The sequence below is a fragment of the Ranitomeya imitator genome, chromosome 2 (assembly GCF_032444005.1).
Source record: "Ranitomeya imitator isolate aRanImi1 chromosome 2, aRanImi1.pri, whole genome shotgun sequence".
Classification (NCBI taxonomy): Eukaryota; Metazoa; Chordata; class Amphibia; order Anura; family Dendrobatidae; genus Ranitomeya; species Ranitomeya imitator.
This window is the reverse complement of record NC_091283.1, coordinates 830,284,183-830,307,898: the sequence shown is the minus strand read 5'-3', so window position 1 is coordinate 830,307,898 and position 23,716 is coordinate 830,284,183. Positions and strand designations below refer to the sequence as shown.

Below are 23,716 nucleotides of genomic sequence, written 5' to 3'. Positions count from 1 at the left end.
AGAGGCTCAGTATTGCGGTGTCAGGTGCAGTAATAGGGACACATACGGCAGCAGCGGGTCAGTATTGGGGTATCAGGTGCAGTAATAGGGACACATACGGCAGCAGCGGCTCAGTATTGGGGTATCAGGTGCAGTAATAGGGACACATACGGCAGCAGCGGCTCAGTATTGGGGTATCAGGTGCAGTAATAGGGACACATACGGCAGCAGCGGCTCAGTATTGGGGTATCAGGGGCAGTAATAGGGACACATACGGCAGCAGCGGGTCAGTATTGGGGTATCAGGTGCAGTAATAGGGACACATACGGCAGCAGCGGCTCAGTATTTTAGGTATCAGGGGCAGTAATAGGGACACATACGGCAGCAGCGGGTCAGTATTGGGGTATCAGGTGCAGTAATAGGGACACATACGGCAGCAGAGGCTCAGTATTGGGGTATCAGGTGCAGTAATAGGGACACATACGGCAGCAGCGGCTCAGTATTGTGGTGTCAGGTGCAGTAATAGGGACACATACGGCAGCAGCGGCTCAGTATTGGGGTATCAGGGGCAGTAATAGGGACACATACGGCAGCAGCGGCTCAGTATTGGGGTATCAGGTGCAGTAATAGGGACACATACGGCAGTAGAGGCTCAGTATTGGGGTATCAGGTGCAGTAATAGGGACACATACGGCAGCAGCGGCTCAGTATTGAGGTATCAGGTGCAGTAATAGGGACACATACGGCAGCAGAGGCTCAGTATTGGGGTATCAGGTGCAGTAATAGGGACACATACGGCAGCAGCGGCTCAGTATTAGGGTATCAGGTGCAGTAATAGGGACACATACGGCAGCAGCGGCTCAGTATTGGGGTATCAGGTGCAGTAATAGGGACACATACGGCAGCAGCGGCTCAGTATTGGGGTATCAGGTGCAGTAATAGGGACACATACGGCAGCAGCGGCTCAGTATTGGGGTATCAGGTGCAGTAATAGGGACACATACGGCAGCAGCGGCTCAGTATTGGGGTATCAGGTGCAGTAATAGGGACACATACGGCAGCAGCGGGTCAGTATTGGGGTATCAGGGGCAGTAATAGGGACACATACGGCAGCAGCGGCTCAGTATTGGGGTATCAGGTGCAGTAATAGGGACACATACGGCAGCAGCGGCTCAGTATTGGGGTATCAGGTGCAGTAATAGGGTCACATACGGCAGCAGCGGCTCAGTATTGGGGTATCAGGTGCAGTAATAGGGACACATACGGCAGCAGAGGCTCAGTATTGGGGTATCAGGTGCAGTAATAGGGTCACATACTGCAGCAGCAGCTCAGTATTGGGGTATCAGGTGCAGTAATAGGGACACATACGGCAGCAGCGGCTCAGTATTGGGGTATCAGGGGCAGTAATAGGGTCACATACGGCAGCAGCGGCTCAGTATTGGGGTATCAGGGGCAGTAATAGGGTCACATACGGCAGCAGCGGCTCAGTATTGGGGTATCAGGGGCAGTAATAGGGTCACATACGGCAGCAGCGGCTCAGTAGATGGTGATGGGGCTGGAATATGAGAAGTGAAATGTGTCTTTGTTGTATTCCCTGTAGCCGAGTCATTGCTGGAAGAAGTTGTCATGTCGGTCTGGGTCAGATGGAAAAGACGGGAAAAGTGATGACTCCATCAGAAAGAACGTCAGTGGTAAGTCACCATCTGTAACTGTGCAGTGATCTATGTTCCGTAGGACTGGTAGTGATGGTCTTTGTGGAGTTTTTTTATTTACATGGGGATCATCGGCTGAGGTTCTTATACACGCAATTACAGTGCCACACCGTAGTTGTAATCAGGGGTTGGGGGCCCACTCAGATGTCTCGCCCCCCCCCTGAGCTGAACCCCTAGCTACGCCTCTGCTGATAACCTTACTACCTGGCTGCCCTCTAAACTTTTTGACATTAAAATAGGAGGAAATGGACAAGACATGGAGTAATACTCACCAGGCTGCGTGGGAGCTGTCATCCCACCAGCTGGATATCCAGACTCCCGATGACGAACCTCGAAGTTGGTGCTGTTACTTCTTCTAGCAGAAGCTTCAGTGGATAGGGAACCTGCCAGTGATGGGAGGATTGTCTTCCTGTCCATGGGACCCATAAGCCCGCAGTGTGCCTGTGGAGGATGGAGCCGTAGAAGGGAGTGGACCAATAAGCTGCCCAGGTGGAGGAGACGCTGCCGGGCATAACCCGCTGTCCGATCCTCGCCTGCCCTGCATCAGGGGGAGGTCATCAGAGGGTGCAGGACCGGGCTCAGCATTAGGGCCAGATGTCAGTCAGTGCTGGGGACGCGGTTCCACCCCCATTTTCCATACACAGAGTCGTGACTGAACCCACTGGCGTTGCCCTAATGACTGGATCCTGAACGCTGTCGGAGGGACTGAAGTTAATTTTCTCCTGGCAGCATAGGTCTAAATGCAGGCACCAGGCAGGTTCAGAATGCTATTAACCTGCAGGTTATCCTCATATCTGCAGGGTCATAGCATTTTTTTTTTAGGTGACAGGTTCCCTTTAAAGTCGATTGCAAATGGATCATTTATTTTGTCATCTGTTTAATAAATTCATTTTTAGCACTGTGCACCAATGGAACACTAAAGGTGTAAAATCAGATGCCGATTGACGCCAAAGATTGTATTTTTAATTGTATCCATTTGACAGTTCCACCTATATAAGCACTTATTTATTTTACTTATTTAAACAGCAACATTACATTTCCTTTTCAGACTTAATCAGTTAAAAGTGTAAACTCTGAGTTCAGTTTGGAATGTGTTTGTATCTATTTTTCTACACATTTGTCTTTTTTTCTACTGGAGTCAAATATACATGGACGCCAAACAGACATGTGAACAATGACCTAACAAAACAATTGTTTCTTTATTCTGCACAGAGCTTTCTTCACCTCCTGATTTTTCAAGCTGTAAATGAGAGGGTTGAGCATTGGAATGACTCCTGCATACAAAATGGCAAACACCTTGTCCTGGTCCATGGAATAGCTGGACTTTGGCCTCATGTACATGCCGAGGACCGTTCCGTAAAACAAGAGGATGACTGTGAGGTGTGAGGAGCAGGTGGAGAAGGTTTTTTGTCTTCCTTCTTTAGAGTTAATCTTCAAAATTGTAGAAATGATATAGATGTAGGACACCAAGGTCATAATTGAAAGAAAAAAGCCAATGATGGCACTCGGTCCAAGTATCACTGTTTCTATGGTCCGTGTATCACTACATGAAAGCTTTACAAGAGGCTTTATATCACAGAATAAATGGTCAATTTCATTTGATTCACAAAATGTACAAGATGATATTATACTGGCGTACATAATGCCCTCAAGGACTCCTATACTCCAAGACGCCAATGTCATCCAGAAACAGACCTGCAGGCTCATGAAATAAGAGTAACGAAGGGGGTGACAGATGGCCACGTAACGATCATAAGCCATGGAAGCCAGGATGAAGTATTCCGACACCATGAGGACCACGAAAAAGAAAACCTGAGCGATACAACCATGGTAGGAGATGACATTGTTCCCAGTTAGAAAGATATCCAATAACTTTGGTAGAACCATTGAGGTGAAGGACATATCCAATACAGACATGTTACACAGGAATATATACATGGGAGTGTGGAAGTGAGGAACAAAGCAAAATAGACCAGTTGTTAATAAATTTCCAACCAACGTTGCAACATAGATGACCAGAAATATGAAAAAGAAAACCAACTGGAAGTCTGGAAGCTCATGGAAGCCGAGGAGAACAAATTCAGTAAGGCTGAAATTTTGTACCTCCATTTAGCAACATGAAAGGAATAATTTCCTTTCGAGAATTGAGTCGTGTAATCTCACACATGGCAGAAATGGTTGTTTCTATTTAATGACAATGGAAAAATACAAGGAATATATAGAACCTTTATCCCATTGAAATATGCACCAGAGGTTTGAATTTACTAGCAATTAAAACAACGACTCCCGGGAAGGACAAGAAATTTAATAATTAAGATGTCTTAATCATTACATTCCACAAAGTGATATAGCAAATAATTTTAACTCTCCAAAAAGTGAATAACTATTTATAGCATTTCAAAAAAAAAAATCAAGCGATGTCAAGGCTAGAATTCATCGAAACTGACAAGTTGGAAGAGTTCAGTAGATCGAAACTATATTTGGTAGAATCACTAGTACTACACTTTTATTTTTAACTCTATGATGTATGGTCAATAATTTCTGAATATTCCACCACTACGAAGTGTTAGACCAAATCTCACAATCACATTAAGCTTTACTTATTCTAAAATGCAATTAATATCAGGCACAAAAACGCAGGAGAAAACCATATCAGGAAAACTACTAGAAGGTAGTCTCACAAAAAGTATTAAAATACAAGCAAACACCCAACCAGGGTGACTATTATTTAACATAATTGACAGCAATACCTCAGTTCTAAATGTAATTAAGAAGTTGCAGTTAACAAGAACAGTGGAGGTCAAGATAAGGTCTGGAAGACCAAGCAAAATTTCAGTGAGAGCTGCTTACATGATTGCTAGAAAGGCATATCAGAAACCCTGCTTAACTGCAAAATGACCTTCATAAAGATGTAGCAGACTCAGGAGTTGTGGTACTTTGTTCTACTGTTCAGAAACACCTGCACAAATATGGCCTTCATGGAAGATTCATCAGAAGAAAACCTCTCCTGTGTCCTCACCATAAAATTCTGTATCAGAAGTATGCAAAAGAACATCTAAACAAGCCTGATGCATTTTGGAAACAAGTTCTGTGGACAGATGAGGTTAAAATAGAACTCCGTGTCCACAATGATCAAAGGCACTGAATGTGTGGAGAAATAAAGAGCACAGAATTTCAGAAAAAGAACATCTCACCAACCATTAAGCATTGGGGTGGATCAATCATGGTTTGGGGTTGTGTTGCAGCCAATTACACAATGGTAGAGGGAAGAATGGATTCAATGAAATGTCAACAAATTCTTGATGCAAACATAACACCATCTGTAAAAAAAAAAAACTAAAGGTGAAAAGAGGAAGAGGATGGCTTCTACAAATTTATAATGAACCTAAACACATGGCAAAATCTGTAATAGATGACCTCAAAAGGTGCAAAATGAAGTTTTACAATGCTCCTCACAGTCCCCTGGTCTGAACATCATTGAAAATCTGTGGCTAGACCTCAAAATAGTAGAGGATGCAAGACGGCCCAGGAATCTCACAGAACTGGGAGAATTATCCAAGGAAAAATGGATGAAAATCCCCCAAAATAAAAGAATTGGAAGCCTCTTGTTTACAAGCTGTGATACTTGCAATAAGGGGTGCTTCTAGGTACTAACCATGCAGGGTGCCCATTTTCCTTTTTTGTAATTTTACAACATAAATGTTGAAAATATATATTTTGGCCTAAAATCTGAAGGAAATGTGTCATCTTTAACTTTAGCCATTTTAGGGAATTTTTTATCTTCAGCTTGCTTAACTGTACAATAACAGTGATTTTGACCAGGGGTGCCCAAACCTTTACATACCACTGTACATGGGGGGCCAACAAATATGTCTTTATAAGATCTACAAGTGCCTATACCCCTGACCAACATACAGATGGGGCCCAGGTCACAATTTTACACAGAGTTTATCTATGCCACTGCCTGACAATCACCTCTAGCGGTGCTGGGAAGAGCTGCACTAGTCTTGTCTCCTTCCATGGTTCCTTGCCGGATATTAAAGGAGCGTTTCCAAGAAAAATATACCTGGCTACAATCATGCAGCCAGGATCTGATTCATGCTGCCCGTGGTTTGGGCAGTATGAATCAAGTGACAAGTTTCCTTTAATATTTGTAAGATGTTGCATTATATACAGTTTTATGTATCGGTGAGTTCTGCGAGTGACTTACATCAAAATCAGGACCTTCTAAGTGTATGTGCAAACGTTGAGTATTTGCAGCAGATTTGGTTGTTTTTTATGCGTTTTTATGTGCTTTTTTCCCATTCATTTGAATGGGTGGAAAAACGCTGCAAAAACTCCGAAAGAAATGACGTTGCAGATATGAAAAAATGCTTGGATCCCTTAAATCCCCAAGAGAAAAATAATTTTAAAAAAGTTTTGTTTGTTTTTTTTCACAGAAAAAAAGCAGCAAAGCCACAATGTGTAAACAAGTCCTCAAGCAAGTAATTTTCAAAGGTTATATAGCCTTAGTTTCTTCCTCAGTTTTTTTTTTTCATATAATGTACTGGAAAACAGAAAAAAAAAATCCAAGTGCGGTGAATTGGTGACAAAAACGCACAATTCTGACGTTGTTTTTTAGGTTTTGTTTTATTAAAATTACAGCTGTATCAAACTTGTAGCGCTTTTATTTAAGTGATGAAAAAATGTAGAAATCTGTTAAAAAAAAAGAAAAGAAACAAAACTGGTTTGTGTCACCATTCTCTGAGACCCGTCATTTTTCAATCGATGGAACTGTATGCTGGTTGATTTTATGAGAGTTGAGCCGCAGTTATTGTTGGTATTTTTGGGGCACATATAATGCCTGTAATTGCATTTTAATAGATCTGAATTTTCCAGATATTATTTTTTTGTCATTATTTTAATTAAGGGGGGTTATTTCAGTTTTTATGTTTGATTTTTTTCTTTTCTTTTTTTTAATCATTTTTATGTTTTTTAATTCTTTTAATTTACTCTTGCTTTATTTTGTATCCTCCGTTGGGTACTTTAACTTGTGAATGTCTGATCTCTTCTTCTATGTGCTTATTACAGTTCATAGTGGATATCTCCTATGGCTGTCGCTCGGCTTCATAGGTGGACCAAGATGGCAGCCAAGTATTGATATGTTACTTATGGGCCCATGGAGGTCTAGAGACAAAGAAAGGAGAAGATTCTCACCCACCAGAGCGGCTCTGCTCCTTTGCATTGTTGTCTGTGTTCCCTGACAGTCTCTTGCTCATTCCTTTTAATGGCGGATGCAACTTGCCAGTGGTTGGCTGTAGCCGTGATGTTCCATCCAAGACTGAATAAATAGTCTATCTTCTGGCTTGGACGGAAAGTTGAAGGAGTTGTCTGCTCCGAGATCTACACCAAGACAAGAGACATCAACATTCAACCAGCCGCTAGACTGCTGAGGATTGTGATTGGCTGCAGCAGTCAGGTGACTTTGATCAGTGCACAATCCCGGGGGTTGAGTGTTGATGTCTTCAGTCCCAATGACAGCACAGATCACGGAGCAGAGCAAAGGATCCAGATGGGTGACGGTAGGTGAGTAATAAGTTTGTCATTTTTTATACATCCAGCTTTTATTTCTTTAAGGTCCAGTCGGTGAATGAATAATGAGATGGTTGGCAGAAATCGGGGTGTTGGTTGATGTAAGTCTACTGTGTATGGCCACAATTGTTCTATACAAATAGCTATAATTCCTAATCAGGACATTCACTGGTAAAGGGCTACAGTTTCTACAACCACGGAAATCATATTCAATGGGAATATTCATTTCCATTTTTGAAATAAAATGTCTCCTTTGGATTTATCCGAACATTTACGTTCTCAGCCAACAGTTTCAAAATATGCTACAGCCTAGAAAAACCAACACTGAAGAGAAATGATTAAGAGGGTCCAATAAATTCTCAATTCAATAAATCAGATGGTGGAAATCTGATGGCTCTGTGCCATGTAGATCATCATTTATAAGTCGTCTGATAAAGAAAATGAATATATGTATGACTTTAGTTTACTTTTTTTTTACTTTTTAGTCATTCAAAACCCCAAAAATACATTAAGAGAAAAATAGCGTCAAGTGTCAGGGACATGGGGGGCAGCCAGGCCAAGGAACATAATGGGAGACAGCCAGGCCAAGAGACATAATGGGAGCCAGCCAGGCCAAAGGACATAATGGGGTGCCAGCCAAGCCAAGGGACATATGGGGGGCCAGCCAGACCAATGGACATATGGGAGAACAGCTAAGTCAAGGGACATATGGGGGCCAGCCAAGCCAATGGATATTTGTGGAAGCAGCCATGCCAAGGGACATATGAGGGGCTAGCAAGGTCAAGGGACATATTGGTGACCCAGCCAGACCAAGGGATATAGGGGGGCCAGGCAGGCAAGACACATGCAAGGCCAGGCAGGCCAAGGGACATTTGTGGGGCCATCCAGGCCAAGGGACTTATGGAGGGCCAGCCAGGCCAAAGGACATATGGGAGGGCCAACCAGGCCAATAGACATATGGAGGGGCCAGCCAGGCTGAGGGATATAAAGGGGGCCATTCAGGCTAAGGGACATAAGGGGGGCAGTCAAACCAAGGGACATAATAGGACTTCAGCCAGGCCAAGGGACGTATGAGCCAGCCAAGGAAAGTGACATAAATGCCCAAGATGCGGAACATTATTAAATAAAGTGGACCAGAATGAGGGACTTAATTACTATATTGGAGCAGGAATGAGGAACATACATTATTAGTTTATTGTGGCAAGTGGGGGACATAATTACTGTAGGGGGCAATTAGAGCATTTACTGCTGTAATATGCTTTACTTTTTTAATGGTCCATATTTGTGCAGGTGTCTCTGAACACTATATACAGAGCTCCTGTGTATAATGTCACTGTATTACATGTACACTGACACTATATACAGAGCTAGTGTGTATAATATCACTGGTGATCCCTGTATTACCTGTACACTGACACTATATACAGAGTTCCTGTGTATAATGTAACTGGTGATCTATGTATTACCTGTACACTGACACTATATACAGAGCTCCTGTGTATAATGTCACTGGTGATCACTATATTACCTGTACACTGATACTGTATACAGAGCTCCTGTGTATAATGTCACTGGTGATCCCTGTATTACCTGTACATAATACACTATATATAGAGTTACTGGGTATAATGTCTCCAGTTATCCCTGTATTACCTGCACATTATAAGCTGTGTACAGAGCTCCTGTGTATAATGTCACATGTGATCACTGTATTATCTGTACACTGACACTATATACTGAGCTACTGTGTATAATGCCACTGGTGATCCCTGTATTACCTGTACATTATACACTATATACAGAGTTACTGGGTATAATGTCTCCAGTGATCCCTGTATTAACTGCACATTATAAGCTGTATGCAGAGCGCCTGTGTATAATGTCACTGGTGATCACTGTATTACCTGTAAGCTGACACTATATACAAGCTCCTGTGTATAGTGTCACTGGTGATCTCTGTATTACCTGTACACTGACACTATATACAGAGCTCCTGTGTATAATGTCACTGGTGATCCCTGTATTACCTGTACACTGACACTGTGTACAGAGCTCCTGTGTGTAATGTCACTGGTGATCACTGCATTACCTGTACACTGACACTATATGCTATACTATATACAGAGCACCTGTGTATAATGTCACTGGTGGTAATAACAGTGTTGGTAGTATTGTGGTTTTTACTCATGATCAGTATTGCAGTATATAGTCACTACGTGGTGGTAATATGTGGTGTGGTCATGATGTAGCAGTATTTATACCCTGTATGCAGTATTATTCGGTTACTATGTGGTTTGGTCACAATGTGTTGGTATTTCTCCCCTCTATGTAGCATTATTCGGTTACTATGTGGTCTGGTCATGGTGTGGCAGTATTTCTCCCTTGTATTTGCTATTATTATAACTTGTTTTAAATAAAGAAGCCCTTTAATGCAAACTACCATAATTGTACATCCCAGTTATGGTGGCGCACAGTAGATGTGCAGGAGCCGCCTGTTGACAGTCGATGTCCCACTATAATGGGGATAATGGATTACAGATATTTGTATACAGCTGTAGGGTGAGCCCCTACAGACAATTCCTCCTGTGGGCCCCAGACACCCTAGTCTGACCCTGCATGCAATCAAATGCCCATAATTTCACAGCCAGTCTAGGTATTTGATGTGTATTTTCTCAGGCACATCAGGTGCAACTAATGAAGCCCTTGCTTATTATTACGTCTGGTATGCTAGAGTTGTTTGGAAATGCGCGCTGTTATGAGGGTTCATATTTAGGGGGATAAATTATTCTTACACTGCAGTAGTTAGTCAACGTGGAATTTTATGCTAAATTTGGAGAAAAAAAATCGTTTTATTGTGATTTGCTATTTACATTCCTTTACTACAAAAAACAAAGTTTTACGTTTTGCTAATAAACCCGAATTTACAGTGGGACTTAACAAATTCTGATTACAACGGTATAGTATAGTAATTTATCTAATACACAGAACTATAGTTATATATTTCACGAAAGACATTTAGCTAATTGTAGATCAATTATAAACGGTCTGTATATGAAACATGCATTAAAGCTGTTGTCCCAACTTTGCAAAGAGTCATCTATCCACAATTGATCATCGGGTCCCACAACAGGACTATGATGTGACCTGTTCAAATAGAGCAATGGCTGCACATTCACACCTCCTCTCCATTTATTATCTTTAGGACAACTGAAGATATGGCTGTACTGGACTAACAAAGTTCTTCAGAGCTCTGCCTTTGGGATCTCCAGTGAAACCATCTCGCGGCCATCAAGTTTCACAAAGACTTTGGATTCTCTTCTGTGTAGGTTGGAAAAATCTTCTTAAATGTTGGAAAACATGGCTTTGATTTCTAGTTTTATATTTAGCGTAGCCTGGCAAAATATAGTTTTTTTCTTTATTCTGCATAGAGCTTTCTTCACCTCCTGATTTTTCAAGCTGTAAATGAGAGGGTTGAGCATTGGAATGACTCCGGCATACAAGATGGCAAACACCTTGTCCTGGTCCATGGAATAGCTGGACTTTGGCCTCATGTACATGCCGAGGACCGTTCCGTAAAACAAGAGGATGACTGTGAGGTGTGAGGAGCAGGTGGAGAAGGTTTTGTGTCTTCCTTCCTGTTAATCTTCAAGATTGTAGAGATGATATAGATGTAGGACACCAAGGTCATGTTTGAGGGGACAAAGCCAATGATGACACCAAGAACAAATATTACCATTTCTATAGTCTGTGTGTCGCTACAAGAAAGTATCATTAGAGGCTTCATATCACAGAAGAGATGGTCTACTTCATTTGACCTACAAAATGTACAAGATGATATCAGAATGATGAAGAAAATGCCCTCAAGGACTCCTATGCTCCAAGATGTCCATGCCATCCAGAAACAGATCTGCAGGCTCATGAAATAAGAGTAATGAAGGGGATGACAGATGGCCACGTAACGATCGTAAGCCATGGCAGCCAGAATGAAGTATTCCGACACTATGAGCACCACAAAAAAGAAAACCTGAGCGATACGACCATGGTAGGAGATGACATTGTTCCCAGTTAGAAAGATGTTCAATAACTTTGGTAGAATCATTGAGGTGAAGGACATATCCAATACTGACATGTTACACAGGAGTATATACATGAGAGTGTGGAAATGAGGGTCAATGCAAAATAGACCAGTTGTTAATGAATTTCCAACCAACGTTGCGACATAGATGACCAGAAATATGAAAAAGAAAACCAACTGGAAGTCTGGAAGCTCATGGAAGCCGAGGAGAACGAAGTCAGTGACGGTGAGGTTTATTGTCTCCATTACCCTCTGATGAGACAAACATCTTTTGTACGATCGGTGATTCGCGAAGATGCATGGATGTCTTATGGAGAGCAGAGGGTCTCTATGGTGGATTTATACAATGTGTATCTAAGGAGAGTTCACTTTGGAGATTCGAGATGTTGATTTGTAAAGCTCCTGGGAACCATAAGGCAATTATCAACTAAATGTAATTATGTATAATAAAAATAATTAGAGAATTTCACACAATTATTATTAGTAAGGAGAAAATATGTGATTATCACAAAATACAAAAAAAAAACCAGCCAAACAATCATGATATCCACCAACAATGTGCGCTTGTAAAAAAGGTATGCACTTGTTAAAGGGGGGAACCAGAATAGTGCCCCCCATCTCGCCAAGAGCTTTATTTGAATCCGACCTCAGGTCTCCAATAATGATATAAAGTTTATAGAATATAAGCATCATTTCTCTCCAATCTTCTTGCATTATTTAGTAAATACATTTTTTTTTTTTAAATGTCAATTAAAAAAATAAGATTTGAGTTGACGCGTTTCAGGAAATCTTCAATTTATTTAATAGCAACAAATAATAATTTAGAAAATAATATAATATAGTAAAATAATATAGAAAAATATGAATAAAGAAAATAAAAACATCTACATTAGATGATAATATACTTCTGCTGGAGTGTGGTTGGAAGTGCTCTGTAAGAACTTTTTTTGTTCAATCTTTTTTTCTGTTTGTGCAGGGTAATCATCAAGTTATTGATATTGAAAGTGGACTTGTAAGCGCTTCACTTCTACACTTTAGCCAAAATTTTTCCAGACCTTCTGATTTATCTGTCAGGTGTGTATGAAGGCCTCCCTACTGCCTCCTGATGACAAATATTGGGTAAAGAAGGATCGTGCAAGTTTAATTTCAACATGCCCAGACTTTTGTTCCTAGAGGAGATGAGATGCTGGCGTTGTCCAATGATAACGAGAATAATCAGTTTTATTTCTATAGCTCCAATATATTCCACAACTCTTTATATTTCATAGGGGACTTGTACAGACAATAAAGACTTAACGGAGCAACACATAATTCAACAGATTCCCCAAGGAGTGAGGGCCCTGGTGCTCACAAGCTACAATCTATGAAGAAATGGTAACAAAAATGCTTGTATGGTCCAGCCATTATTATAATAAATAGGGGATTCAAATAACTCAGCATGAACCACCCAGTGCATGTACAGTACAGACACACAGGGCTATTAAGTGCATGGAGGAACCTGATTTGGAGGAAAATTTTGTAAGGGTAAAACAGGAATAGCTAGCTACATAAGTGAGGGGATGCGATAGGCCAGTCTAAAGAAGTGCAATTTTTTGACCATGCTTAGAACTATAGGTTTTGGGTATTGATCGAATTTTCTTGGGCATTGCATTCCAGAGAACTGACGCAGCTCTTGAGAAGTCTTTGAGAGGAGAGTGGGAGGTTCAGATTATTGAGGATGTTAATCTTAGGTCATTAGCAGAACCAGAGGCACAGGTTAGGTGGTAGACTGAGAAGAGGGAGGAGATGTAGGGTGGTGCTGAACCATGGAGCGCTTTATGGGTGAGAGTGATAACTTTATATTAACATCTATATTGGATGGGCAACCAGTGCAACGACTGGCACAGGGCAGAGGCATCGGTGCAGCGGTTGGAAAAGATTATGATCCTGTTTGCTGCATTCAGGATCGATTGGAGAGGGGAGGGTTTAGTAACAGGGAGACCGATTAGTAGACAGTGCAATAGTCTAAATGGGAATGAATAAGAGCCACAGTAAGAGTTTTTGCAGAGTCAAAGTTAAGAAAAGGTGGAATTCTAAAGGTGTTTTTGAGGTGTAGATGGACATGAGCAAGTGATCGGATGTGGGGAGTGTATGAACAATATTAATCAAGTATGACACCAAGGCAGCGAGCATGTTGCTGGGGAGTAATGGTGGAATCACACAAGGAAATGGCAATATTGGGTTTGGGAAAGCTAGTGGAGGAAGGAAACACAGGAGTTCAGTATTTGAGAGATTCAGTTTTAGAGGGAGGACATAATGTTAGAGACAGAGGAAAAACAATCACTGGTATTTTATATGAAGGTGTATAATTAGGTGTCATCAGCATAGAAATAGTACTGAAAATCTAATCTACATATTGTTTTCCTAATAGGGGCAGTATACAAGGAGAAGAGGAGGGGACCTAGGACTGATCCTCGAGGAACCCCGACAGTAAGGGGAAGATGAAAGGAAGAGGAACCAGCAAAAGATACAGTGAAGGATCGGTCAGAGGAGAACCAGGAGAGAATGCTGCCCTTGAGGACGATAGCATGGAGCATAGTGAGGAGCTGGTGATCCACAGTGTCGAATGCTGCAGAGATCCAGGAGATCACCAGGGAGCAGTGACCTTTGGATTTAGCCATCAGTTGATTGTTAGAGATTTTAGTAAGGGCAGTTTTAATAGAATGTAAAGAGTGGAAGCCATATTTTAATGGGTCAAAAAGAGAGTGGTCTGAGAGATAGTGGATTAGACGGGAGTGGACCAGGCGTTCCAGGTGTTTAGAGATGAAAGGAAGATTAAAGACAGGTCTGCATTTAGCAGCACAGTTCTGGTCGAGAGATGGTCTTTTAAGTAATGGATGTATGTTGGCATGTTTAAAGGAGGAAGAAAAGTTACCTGATTAGAGAGATTAAATATTTTAGTTAGGTGAGTGGTCACAGGTGGGGAAAGGGATTGAAGGAGATGTGAGGGAATAGGGTCATTGGTGCAGGTAGTAGGGAGAGAAGATTTGAGGATCCAGGTAACCTCTTCTTCCGTGGCCAGTTCAAAGACAGAAAGTGAGCTACATGGAGTGTAGGAGAAAGGAGAATGCATGATGCTAGGGGATTGAGAGAAAATTTCCTGTCGGATATGGTCAATTTTTTCATTGCAATAATTGTCCAGATTGCCAGCTCTGAGGTCGATAGTGGGGGCCTGCACTCTTGGACTGAGGAGGGAATGAAAAATGTCATTTTGGATTGTTGGATAGTGCAGTGATGAATGCGGTGAAATAGGCTTGTTTGGAGAGGTGAAGGGCAGAGTTGTATGTTTCAAGGAAATCTATGACAATGGAAAAGGTTCAAAAATATAATTGTGTTTAAGGTTGAATCAATGTAAGGGACAAAATAAAAAAAAAGACATGGCCAAAAATATGACTACTAGAATTTAATGATCCCTTAAAAACGCTAGGGTAAACAGACTTAGGGTGGTTTCACACTTGCGTTTTTGTCTGCAGCGTTTTTTTTCAAAAAAACGCATGCGTTTTTTTTCCCTATCTTTAACATTGAAAACGCATGCGTTTTTTTGTGTACGCGTTTAGTCGCGTTTTTTGACGCATGCGTTTTTTTACTGCATGCGTTCATTTTCTGAAATGCTACTTGTAGTATTTTTAGAAGCGTTTTTTGGACCAAAAAAAAACGCATGCGTTTTCATGCGTTTTTTTGGGGTCAAAAAATACATTGGAGTCAATGGGGACGCATGCGTTTTTTGGTGCATGCGTTTTTTGCGGTAAAAAACGCATGCGTTTTTTTATTAAAAAACCAGAAAACACACTGATATGCCACCCCCCAACATAAAGGTGATAAAGGGAACCTAACCCTACCCCTAACCCTACCCCTAACCCTAAACCTACCCCTAACCCTACCCCTAATCCCTTTATGGTTAGGGTTAGGGGTAGGGTTAGGGGTAGGGTTAGGGTTAGGATCCCTTAGGGTTAGGGTTAGGGGTAGGGTTAGGGTTAGGGTTAGGGTTAGGATCCCTTAGGGTTAGGGTTAGGGGTAGGGTTAGGGTTAGGATCCCTTAGGGTTAGGGGTAGGGTTAGGGTTATGATCCCTACCCCTAACCCTAACCCTAACTGTTTCTGTTTATAGTGGGTTTTTTACTTTTTTTTGATGATTGGCAGCTGTCACACATTTCTCAGCATGCATTTAAAAAACGCAAACGCATGTAAAAACGCATGTAAACGCGTCAAAACGCCGCGTTTTTTTTACCACATGCAAAAACGCATGCGTCAAAAAAACGCAGCGTTTACACGCGTTTACATGCGTTTTTTCACCATGCGTTTTTTTGCGTTTTTTACCGCAAAAACGCACCCCAAAAAACGCCAATGTGAAACCAGCCTTAGCGCTACGTAATGACTGGACTTTGCTGGACATATGGCCGTACAACTTTTTTTATGGTATTCTGAGGTGTGGGTAAGAAATCCGTGCTATGGTTCGAATAACTTTATATTCTCATAAAAGTGGATCTGAAGTTGGTCATAGACACTTAGTTGATAAAATATGTCTTTTTTTTTGTTCCTAAAAAGGAAACGTTGTAAAAATAATCCTCCACTCTAATATGTATGGTTGTGGTCTACCTATGATGTCAATTACAGGCCTCTCTCATCTTTTTAAGTGGGAGAACATCCACAATTGGTGGCTGAGTAAACACTTTTTTCCCCACTGTATGTGTATAGGTCACATATATGTTGTGTATTGTGTTATTAGTTCTATTCATATGTAATCCAATGCATTTAATGTAAGCCTACAATATTGAGAGATACTGAACTAAGAGAAGATGATATAAAAAGCTGCGGCAATTACTGTGCAGCTGACACCGCATGACAGAAAAAGATGTCTGGTCACTGAGCAATAAATGAAAAGGTTCCTGAAGTGATGGATCTTGGGAATGCTTGTGCGCGCTGTCAGGATCCTCTTATACCAATAACAGGCAGGAGCCTGACCACAAGTATGCGATTTGCATAGATGCCGTCACATGCCAACTAGACATGAATTGAGTGAGGCCGGAAACAACTAGTTGGAATGTGGCTGCGAGTAAGCAAATCACATACTTGTAGTCATGTGACCAGTGCTGACACCGGAGAATCCTGACAGTGCGCACTGTGCACACTGTTAGGATTCACAAATCTCCAGTCACATACTGTAGAGTGATTGAAAACTTGTTCCTGAGCCTGGACAACCGCTTTAAAGCAGACATGATATTTTAACAATAAAAATTTATGCATTGTTGTTTTTTTTTAAATTTTTATTACAATTTTTATATAATTATTTTATATCCTTTGACCCTGCTCCCACTCCATCGCTTCAAGAAGTGGTGTTTGCCGGCACTGAATGTTTGACAGGGGGCAAACATAGACCTTGGTGCCCAGGACAATCACTCATATGGACCCCTCACACTAAGTCACTGGTCTGAACTCTCAGAGTATTGTGCACGTGACGTCTTTTTCATGTCAATACGATGTGTTGTGCATATGGTCCGTTTTTTGTTGCTTCTTTTAAACATTTCAGGCTCAGAAAGTCATGACATGGCTAAAATAAGTGACCGTCCATTCTTCTGGCAGCTGCCACTATGTTATATAGTGTATGACATTATAAAAAAAATAACAACAGCAAGAGATGTCTATTCAGACAGCAGAAAAGGCTCTTCACGGAAATCATTGCCAGCATTTTCCTGAAACATCTTCTGCTTCAAAAATGAGGTGGGTACGCCGAGATCTAAGAGATGCCATCTTCATATATCCTAAGAAAGAAATGACACAAAAGGGTGGGAGCAGCATCCTGGAAAACACTGCAGTCCGCAATTGATCTTCTTCTGTTTGAAACTTAAACTTCTGGATGACATTCAAACCATTTTAGATAATTTTCTATAGAAAGATAGGTTGAGAAGAATTATTTGGAAGGTATGAGTCCCATTTTGACCCGCACAAAGCTATTACAACATTCCACAAGTCAAACATCATACCTACAGTTAAACATGGTGGGGGCCGTGTGAAAGATCATCTACCTAGAAATTTATTATGAATTACTTAGTCATTAATTTACCAGATATATTTTTTAAGAGAATGTCGATTAATTTTTACATTTCCTGAAACTAACTCCTATACTGTGGAGTTAAAATGGGTGGTTCGGGACCAACAAATTGCCGACCTTTCTATTGGCACTGCAACTTATTTCCTGTACAAGAGGATAGATCATCAATATGCTAGTCCCGGACATGAGTGCAAAATTAGAAAAATTCTCTCACAACCCCAAATTCTTATCAGGAACAATATCTAGATGAATGTCCCTTTTCCAGTAATCCAGAACATATAATATATATCATTAATTTCAATGCATCCCCTACTATGAAGGTTATAAAAAAAACAATAATGATCCAAAACATAACAAGAAGTCTACATAAAAACAATAATAGTTTGAAATACAGTTGATGAGACCTGTACAAAACTAACGCTGTATGTAACCTATAGCAAAATTTGTAATATTACTGTACATATTGGAATAGGATCTTGGAGATAGGAATTACCCCCTTTAATTACATTGGCTGGATGTTTGGGGTCGTTGTCCGGCTGCAGAATATATTTGGAACCAATCAGACGCCTCCCTGATGATGTGACATGATGGATAAGTATCCGCCTTGATTTGATACATTTATGCTGTTTCCCAAATACTGATGGGATTTAGATTTTCCTTTTTTCATTCACTTTGCCTTTTGTTAGTTGATAAAAAGTTAAACTATGAACACTTCTATATTTTGAATCTTCTTACTGTGCAGCTTATTTTCTGCAACTAGCTAAAACTTTTGCACAGGACTGAATATACAGTATATGTATATATACATATACAGTATATATTAACTACCTTGTGTCTTGTTGCTGGGCTCAGTCCTGCCATGGTGCTTGAGCTGAGACATGAAACTGTCTTTCACAACCTCACCTTTGTAGCAGAGTTTGTCTGTTCCTCACCCAGTTTTAAGTCTCTTACACAGCTGTTTCCATTTCATTTAATGCATTTTATTTCAACCAACATTTGAAAATGATGCTATCACCTGCTTGGTATAACTACTTACTCATACTCCTGACTATAATGCTACAAAATACCTGACTTGGTGCATCTCTACTTAGAAGAATTGATGCTGTTTTGAAGGCAAAGGGCAGTTGTGACACTGAGTCACTTGTCACAGCCAAGACATGAGTCAGGGTAGTCAAGGAGTCTGAGGCCAGGAGGGTAGGTCATAAACAGAAGGAAGAGACAAAAGTGTTGTCGGGTAACGTTCCGAGGTCAGAATACCAGGAGGATAGAGGATCAGAGCAGAAGGGGTTAAACAGATGGATAGTCAGAACAAGGTCCAAGGTCAGGCAATGAAAGATCTATGACTGAATGCAAGCCACAAAAGACAAACCACACAGTAGCTAAATGTACAGCTGGCAGAGATCTGGGAGTAATAGCTCAGTTAAGTAGCCTGGCAAGCACCTGGGATAATGAACATCTGGAGGATAGTGGATCAGAGCAGAAGAGGTTAAACAGATGGATAGTCAGAACAAGGTCCAAGGACAGGCAACAAAAAAAATCTGTAGCAGAATGCCAGCCACAGAGACAAACCACACAGTAGCTAAATGTACAGCTGACAGAGATCTGAGAGTAATAGCTCAGTTAAGTAGCCTGGCAATCGCCTGGGATAATGAACATCTGGAGACAGCCGCTACCTCCCAGTCTCAGATTGGATGGTCGAGCTGGCAATCAAAACACTTGACAGCTCAGCACGCCCCTGCACCAGACTGGATGACTGAGCTGCCAATCAAAGTACTGACAGCTTCAGCACACCCATGTACCATATTGGAAGGCCGAGCTGTCAGTAACTGCATCCCAGACACAGTGAGAGGTGGAATCGTAACAGCGGTCACATCAAATATTGATGTGATTTTTCTCTTTTTTTACTTAATTCACTTTACATTTTGTTAGTTGATTAAAAAAATATATTAACACTTCTTTTTTTGAAACCGTTCTTCATACTGTGCAGCATTTTTCTACACCTGCCTAAAACTTTTGCACAGTACTGTATATATTATGTTTGATATAGTCTTCAGTTAAAAAAACAATTGTTTCTTTATTCTGCACAGAGCTTTCTTCACCTCCTGATTTTTCAAGCTGTAAATGAGAGGGTTGAGCATTGGAATGACTCCGGAATACAAGATGGCAAACACCTTGTCTTGGTCCATGGAATAACTGGACTTTGGCCTCATGTACATGCCGAGGACCGTTCCGTAAAACAAGAGGATGACTGTGAGGTGTGAGGAGCAGGTGGAGAAGGTTTTGTGTCTTCCTTCTTTAGAGTTAATCTTCAAGATTGCAGAGATGATATAGATGTAGGACACCAAGGTCATGACCGAGGGAATAAAGCCAATGATGGACCCAAGTACAAGTATTATTGTCTCTATTGTCTGTGTGCTGCTACAAGAAAGCTTCATTAGAGGCTTTAAGTCACAGAAAAGATGGTCTACTTTATTTGACCTACAAAATGTACAAGATGATATTAGAATCACATAAAGAATGCCCTCAAGGACTCCTATGCTCCAAGATGTCCATGTCATCCAGAAACAGACCTGCAGGCTCATGAAATAAGAGTAACGAAGGGGATGACAGATGGCCACGTAACGATCATAAGCCATGGCAGCCAGGATGAAGTATTCCGACACTATGAGCACCACGAAAAAGAAAACCTGAGCCATACAACCATGGTAGGAGATGACATTGTTCCCAGTTAGAAAGATGTCCAATAACTTGGGTAGAACCATTGAGGTGAAGGACATATCCAGTACTGACATGTTACACAGGAGTATATACATGGGACTGTGGAAATGAGGGTCAATGCAAAATAGACCAGTTGTTAATAAATTTCCAACCAACGTTGCGACATAAGTGACCAGAAATATGAAAAAGAAAACCAACTGGAAGTCTGGAAGCTCATGGAAGCCGAGGAGAACGAAGTCAGTGACGGTGAGGTTTGACCACTCCATTTCCCTCTGATGAGACTAGCGATCCAGCTGGGACAAAAAGTCTTACAGGAAATGGTCAATGGGAAAAATTCTAATTTGCTGTCCTCCAGAAGGAGGAGAGCGGCCACCTATAGTTACCCTATAGAGAATCTTGAAACATGACTAGGGATGTCACCAGACCAGAGACACTTGTCTGTAGTTAATGCTGTTTCTGACTTTTTGCTCCTCATCAGCATAAAGTACAGTTTAGATTGGTGTGGTAAGATGAACTTGACATGACTCTTGGAAGGTACTAGCTTTGCAGATATCCAGCTGGAGAAGGGAGACTTACATGAAATGCAACACAGGAATAAGAAATCAGTAACTTCTGAAGATATGCAGATCATTTTATCGAGAACAGAAGGCATCCAACATGGATTTATACAATGTGAGCGTTCACTTTAGGGGTTTGAGGTTGTGTATTGCCAATCACCTGGGAGTCACAACCATTGGGAATCTGATAACGATGAAGAAATCTCATGTAATTACATATAATTAGAAGGAGAAAATAAGGTCAACAATCTGTTTATTTTTTTTCACACAATAATATCACATCATTGACATTATCGTAGGAAATTTGCCAAGATTTCACTCAGCTGGTCAATTTTAGTAAAATAAAAAGATAATTTATCAGATATCGGAGTCGCCCTACTGCGCCATAATGGAAGATGTTGGCGGGGAAGAAGGATTTCCATTTAAATAAAGTTGCATGCTAAATGTTGAGAGGAAATAGATGTCAACCGAAGAAGCTGACAGTCTTCTCATGTGCATGGACAACGTAAGAAGGACTGTAAATGATAAAGATGTCACGAGAATTCCACCCATGCTCATTTATAGCTGGACAAGGTATATATTCACACAGGGTTAGTACAACTACAATAGCACAAAAATCTTGAAATATTTCCATCACTTAATACAATCTATAGTTTAACCTGAATTAGTAGATCATTAGGAGAGGCTTAAACCTAGGAGAGGCTTAAACCTAAAAACTGTGGTAGTGCTGCAATGGAACACAAGCAGAGAGGTTCTCCCTGAAAATTGGTGATCGCTAGAGATCTGAGAAGTTGGAAACTTTGCTAACCAAATAAAATTCTCCAAAAGCAAAAAAAGCCATTAAAACATCCTGCAAGTATTTTTGTTATTTTGATCTGCAGAAGATGGGTAAATATTGTCTTAAAAGCTATGGAAAATGATTTTTACATTTGTTACTGGCTACCTATCATTTCATTCATTTTTAGATTTCCAGTTATGCAGTTTGTAGGCGGATCCAAGTTTCAAATTTTTCTTCTGAGGGAGCGTCTCAGTAATACAGGCTGGATGTGATCTTTTGGGTATCGAGGGTACTGCTGTCTTCATTTGCTTTCAGACTGCAGTGATTTCCTCTTCATTTGCTTTCTTTATCTTCTATAGCCTGTTGTCTCTTCCTTCCCTGAGACTGTAGATACTTTCCCCTCTATCCATAGAAGGTATGTGTACAACCCATTCGCTCCTGCTATCACTAACAGAAGAGAGAGGAGAGCACAGCGAGCCGTCAGAACTGAGCAGGAGCTCTGTAGATATGTAAAATAGGGATTTTTGTGTACTCACCGTAAAATCCTTTTCTCCGAGCCATTCATTGGGGGACACAGACCGTGGGTGTATGCTGCTGCCACTGGGAGGCTGACACTAACTGATACAAAGAAAGTTAGCTCCTCCTCTGCAGTATACACCCTCCTGCTGGCTCTCAGCTAACCAGTTCGGGGCAAAAGCAGTAGATCAATAACAACATATGAGCGTATAGCATGTCATATTATATATGAGAGTATAGCATGTCAAATTATAAAACAAGCATAAGATAATAACGTGGTGGGAGCTGTGTCCCCCAATGATTGGCTCGGCGAAAAGGATTTTACGGTGAGTACACAAAAATCCCTATTTCTCCTTCGCCTCATTGGGGGACACAGACCGTGGGACGTCCCAAAGCAGTCCCTTTGTGGAGACAACATCAGATCAGGCCCTGTGTAACCGCTACTTACAAGTGCGCCACCTCAACCTGCAGAGTCCGCCTGCCCAGACTCACATCTGTGGAAGTCTGGGAATTACAGTTCTTCAAGAATGCATGCAGACTGGACGAATCCACAAGCTTGCAGGTGTGCTTTGCCAATGCCTGGTGCCTAGAACCCTCGATAGACAGGGAGATAGGCTGATATTTAACACAGAAGGACTCCTGGATGGTGAAACGAATCCACCAGGCTAACATGGCCAATGAAACGGCTAAACCCTTCCTGTAAACATCAGGAAGCCTTCCTCTTACCGTCAGAAAGCCCAAATAAAGTGTCCAACCTTCGGAAGGACGCCGTCCTCGAGACTTATCTACTCACATCACTCACTTCGTCCAGAATATGGGGAACTCATTCCATTTTGTGAACTGGTGCCAAAAGAGATGAGGGAAGAACGATGCCCTCATAACAGTGGTAATGCAATATCACCTTGGTAACAAGGGACGGGGATGGCCTGAGGACAACCTTGACTTGAAGGTAATAAGGGGAAAAAGTCTGAAAGAACAGAGCAGCTAGCTCCGAAGACTCGTCAGGATGAGGATATCGCAGAGAAAAAAGGGCGACCTTCCCTGATAGTAAAGTCTGTCCGGATGAAAAGGAGTCTACTGTAAGACTCGTAGGACCATTAAGGTCCCAATGATCTAACGGTATGCGATAGGGAAGAACTACATGTAAAAACTTCCTGCGAGAAAGTCCCTACTTGCAGTTTTGTTGCAATAAGGTGGAAAGATACTAGCTCCGCAAACAAATAACTGATGTGGTCAGTGCGGATCTCCGAGGATCACTGGGGCCCTTTCTGCTTCCGAAAGGCTTTCGGAAGTAGTGGAAGGGAAGTTATGGAAACTGGTACCACCAAAGAACCAGAGCATGCAGTGCGATGGCTCTTGGATCTCGAGGCCGAATCATGAACTCGAGTACATTGGCGTTCAGTCTGGATACCATCCTATCTATAACTGGAGAGCTCCAGTGAAGGCAGATCTGATGGAAGACTTCCGGGTGAAGTTCCTACTCACTTGAGGCGGAACCCTGATGGCTGAATATATTTGCCGCCCAGAGTTCTACTCCTGGCATATGTACTGCCGAGATCACCGAATGATAAATCTCGGCCCATCAGAGAATGTGAGGTACCTCGGCCATGGCGCCTGACCGTGGGTACCTGCTAGATGATTGACTTATGGCACAGCCGTGGCATTATCCAATTGAATTTGGATGGGGTGACATGCCAGAAGGCAGTGGACCTGCTGTAGGACT

At 41.5% G+C, this 23,716-nt stretch overlaps 3 protein-coding genes across 3 annotated transcripts; all 3 read right to left on the bottom strand.

The window, feature by feature from the left end:
* Positions 1–2,870: 2,870 nt before the first annotated feature.
* Positions 2,871–3,800, bottom strand: LOC138666852 (olfactory receptor 5AR1-like). Its single transcript, XM_069755031.1, has one exon. The coding sequence runs from the start codon at positions 3,798–3,800 to the stop codon at positions 2,871–2,873; it is 930 nt and encodes a 309-aa protein (XP_069611132.1).
* Positions 3,801–10,809: 7,009 nt separating this feature from the next.
* Positions 10,810–11,583, bottom strand: LOC138666851 (olfactory receptor 6C75-like). Its single transcript, XM_069755030.1, has one exon. It carries the CDS (start codon positions 11,581–11,583, stop codon positions 10,810–10,812), a length of 774 nt encoding a protein of 257 aa, XP_069611131.1.
* Positions 11,584–19,414: 7,831 nt separating this feature from the next.
* On the bottom strand, positions 19,415–20,408 carry LOC138666850 (olfactory receptor 8B3-like). Its single transcript, XM_069755028.1, has one exon. The coding sequence runs from the start codon at positions 20,406–20,408 to the stop codon at positions 19,479–19,481; it is 930 nt and encodes a 309-aa protein (XP_069611129.1). The 3' UTR covers positions 19,415–19,478.
* Between the last annotated feature and the right edge of the window lie 3,308 nt (positions 20,409–23,716).

Coding starts and splice junctions, on each gene's coding strand:
- LOC138666850 (XM_069755028.1), bottom strand. CDS start 20,408: ATGGAGTGGTCAAACCTCACCGTCACTGACTTCGTTCTCCTCGGCTTC.
- LOC138666851 (XM_069755030.1), bottom strand. CDS start 11,583: ATGGAGACAATAAACCTCACCGTCACTGACTTCGTTCTCCTCGGCTTC.
- LOC138666852 (XM_069755031.1), bottom strand. CDS start 3,800: ATGGAGGTACAAAATTTCAGCCTTACTGAATTTGTTCTCCTCGGCTTC.